The sequence below is a fragment of the Cyprinodon variegatus genome, unplaced genomic scaffold, assembly GCF_000732505.1.
Source record: "Cyprinodon variegatus isolate N-32 unplaced genomic scaffold, C_variegatus-1.0 Scaffold301, whole genome shotgun sequence".
NCBI lineage: Eukaryota > Metazoa > Chordata > Actinopteri > Cyprinodontiformes > Cyprinodontidae > Cyprinodon > Cyprinodon variegatus.
This window is the reverse complement of record NW_015150754.1, coordinates 742,940-746,291: the sequence shown is the minus strand read 5'-3', so window position 1 is coordinate 746,291 and position 3,352 is coordinate 742,940. Positions and strand designations below refer to the sequence as shown.

The following is a 3,352-nucleotide window of genomic DNA, read 5'->3' as shown; positions in this document are numbered from 1 at the left end:
TTGTCTACACTACACACTACAGAGTTTGCACAGTACCCTATTGGCTGCTATCATCGATAAACTGCTAGTTAGGATCTGATAAAATCAAACATCAACCATCGTTTTTAAAAGCATCACAAGTTTATATTGTTAAAAAAAATGTACATCACAAAATTATGTTGGCCACACACACAATGAGAGAAAACATTTAATAATTCAGTACTCATACAGGTGCAGAGTTGGGGGAGTGGTGGCCTAGTGGTTAGAGCATAGAGCTTAGAATCCTGAGATTGTGAGTCCAAAACCCACTCTCACAGATTGCCACTCTGGCTCTCTGAGCAAAGACCCTTAACACCACACTGCCCTCTGGGCGCGCCAAAGGGCAGACCACTGATGGGTTAAATGCAGAGTGTGAATCTTGTTGCTCTGTACTTGTGATAGTGTAATGAAAACACTAGAAAAAAATAGATGAATAAACACTGAATAGTTTCTCTGCCCACGTTGACGGTCAAAGTTTACCTCATCTCAACAACTCAGGGAGGATGAAATCTTTCTAGTTTACAAGTGGAACTGACAACACGAGTTGGCTGTTCATGTCTAATTTTCATATCAATTTTTGGTATTTGCCATGATACCACATGAAAGCACCATTAGAACAGGCCTAAATGGGAGATTGGTAGGTGCATTGGTTACTCTAATTAGCAGAGTAGAACTATTCAGAGGCAAACAACCAACAAGCCCCAAAACTAAAAAAGGCAGGATACATTACAAGTGTATCGAGACAAAGGTTTTTAGATATGCATTAAGTCCTTAAGACATCCCTTTATTTCTAACTTCAGCTTTTTAAAGATTCAAGTCAGCACTCCAATCGAAAAACAAATTCATTCAATTAATCTCAGTTTACATTAAGAGACCTGTTTAATCTGTTTTTTTTTTTATATTGTTCAAGCTTAATTATCTAACAACATGAGTTCAGACTAAACTGAGTTTAGAAATTAAATCTGCTTCTGACTTTTTTTTTTCTTTGCTTTTTCTGAATGACAACTGTTTGCAACAGAACAGATCCAAGAGCTACAGTACTGGCAGTACGGGATCTGTTAAGCAAAAGAAAAGTAGCAATAGCAATGCATACATATCTAAAATCATTTGATCATATTGAAATGTGTTTGACTTGAAAAAAAATAACATTTTTAAAAATGCCTTTTGTCTGGCCTCAAATTAGACAATCTCACCATAATGTGTGTTTATTTGCTTAAGGGTTAAAACCACTTGAACATGTTCAGAGTTTTAAATGTAAGAGCCCTTTGCACTGCAAAAAATCTAAATGTTGATAAGTAATTTTTTCTTAAAATAAGTGCATTTGTTATTGAATTGAGGAGATAAAAGAGACATATTGCCAATGGAACATGACAATTTAGATTTAAAATAAGAAAACACAATTGCATTGTCTTATTTCAAGAGAATATTATGTAATTATCTTATTTTAAGAGTAAAAATCCTGATTCCATTTGCAAACTATCTCATTTACCTACTCCAATAAAGGGTAAATACACTTAATTTAAGAAAGTTTTACCTATTACTAGATCGTTTTTCCAGTGTGAAAGAAAGTTTTGTCAAAGCATGCGTTCTGCTGGTGCTTAAAAAAAACAAACATAAAAAAAACAATGCTAAAAATGTGTTGGTTCTGACCGTTATAAGCATTCCATAATGGACCTGTACCAGGTTTTGAGAGCTGTTGGGGTTTTGTTGCCTTTCATAGTTATGCTATAGACTCAGTAACATGTGTTAGGAAATCGTTTAAAGTTTTGTGCTGCCCTGTGCAGCTGCTCTGTTCTCTAAATACATCCGCACTCAGATCAGCTGCCCCAATTGATAAAACAGAATCAGCAGTAAAGGATTTAAATAATCTGCGGTCTATTTGATGGATACAATATTCTATACTATAGAAATGTAATCATGTATTCAACAATTTGCTACAAATGCAATTATTATCCTGCTTCATGAAAGTTATGAAGCTGTGTTTGACTGTTAAAACTGATTTATATTATCTCAAATCAAATATCAGTTCTAGAGCAGATCTTACGCTCACAACTTGGAATCACTTGAACTTAAAGAGTTGTGTGACTGAGCTTCAGGAAGTTGGCAGTTTGCTCATAGCTTACAATTCAACTTTGTGACCACACATCACAATTTAAATGACAGCATAAATAGTTCAAACACAGTGATCTTAAACATCATGTCACGTTAATTATATGCTGTCAAATGCAGAATTACTTTTGACATATCTGGATTTATACAAGCCAGTAATGAGATACAGCAGCGTAGATGTGAGCCAAGAGAGAAAGCTATGAAATATGTTTTCATACCCGTGAGATATTCTGGGTCAGGCACAGGGTCTGACAGCTCCTCATGGCACTGAACCTCCGTTGGCACCGACGCCACCACCATGCCATCTGGGAGCTGCTGCTCAATGCCTCGGGCAAAGTTCTTCTGCCTGGTAAAAAGACAGACAAGAGAACGGTGGGTTTTTTGAGTTCAGTGGACCAACATGATAAAGAAGGTGATGGAACTGGAGCAAGACAATACTCAGATATAAAGGAGGTTATTGGAAATATGAGATGAGGGCAAATATAACATTTGCAGATTACACAAACAGTTTTCACATCTATATATTGGGAGGAAAGCAGCTTCAGCTTTGAATCATGCCATAATAAATGTCATGATCATAATAAAAAAAATGTCAACCTTGGAAAAAAATTGAAGTATTTGTTTGCTTTAAAAAAGTGAGGCAACAATTAAAAAGCTGATAAAATGGTATTTTAATATGTATTAGTCGATTAACCATTTTAATATGTAATGGAGCCTAGGTGAAAGTTCAACTGAAGAAACTCATTGCTCCCCTACATCCACCTGCAACACAGCAAATCAGCTTTGAACCACACCTCCACGAAAGCCAACTGACATCCATAGTTTATCTTAAAAGCCCTCTGATCCACTTGTGTGCTCCTGTTGCGCAAGCGGTGGATGCGCTGTGTGACTTCATTCAGATGACACCATTTCAACCAAACCTCCAGCCCTCCCTCCACCATCGTAGCTAAAGGTCCATCAGCGTGTCATTCCTCTGGGACTCATCCGAGAGATCTCAACCAGTCCGGCAGGAGACCGCCATGTTGAGCCTGGTTCTGCCAGAGGTTTCTTCCCAACTGGGAGTTTTTCCTCTCCACTGTCGCTTCATGCTTGCTCATCATGGACAAGTTCTCTCAACCTGTGTTATCCAACTGTACTTTCATCTTCCAGGTCCCTGAGTAAAGCTCTTGTATCAGCTCACGCAGTCCACTGGATCTCCCCATAAAGCTCAGTATACCGTCTCGCT

At 37.7% G+C, this 3,352-nt stretch overlaps 1 protein-coding gene across 1 annotated transcript in view; it reads right to left on the bottom strand.

The window, feature by feature from the left end:
* Positions 1-3,352, bottom strand: part of astn1 (astrotactin 1) — a gene marked incomplete at its 3' end in the record, with an annotated part of 379,756 nt that overhangs the window by 166,013 nt on the left and 210,391 nt on the right. The window contains exon 15 of the mRNA XM_015384050.1: positions 2,346-2,473. Coding sequence (XP_015239536.1) covers positions 2,346-2,473 — 128 coding nt within the window. The remainder of the gene's footprint in view (positions 1-2,345; positions 2,474-3,352) is intronic.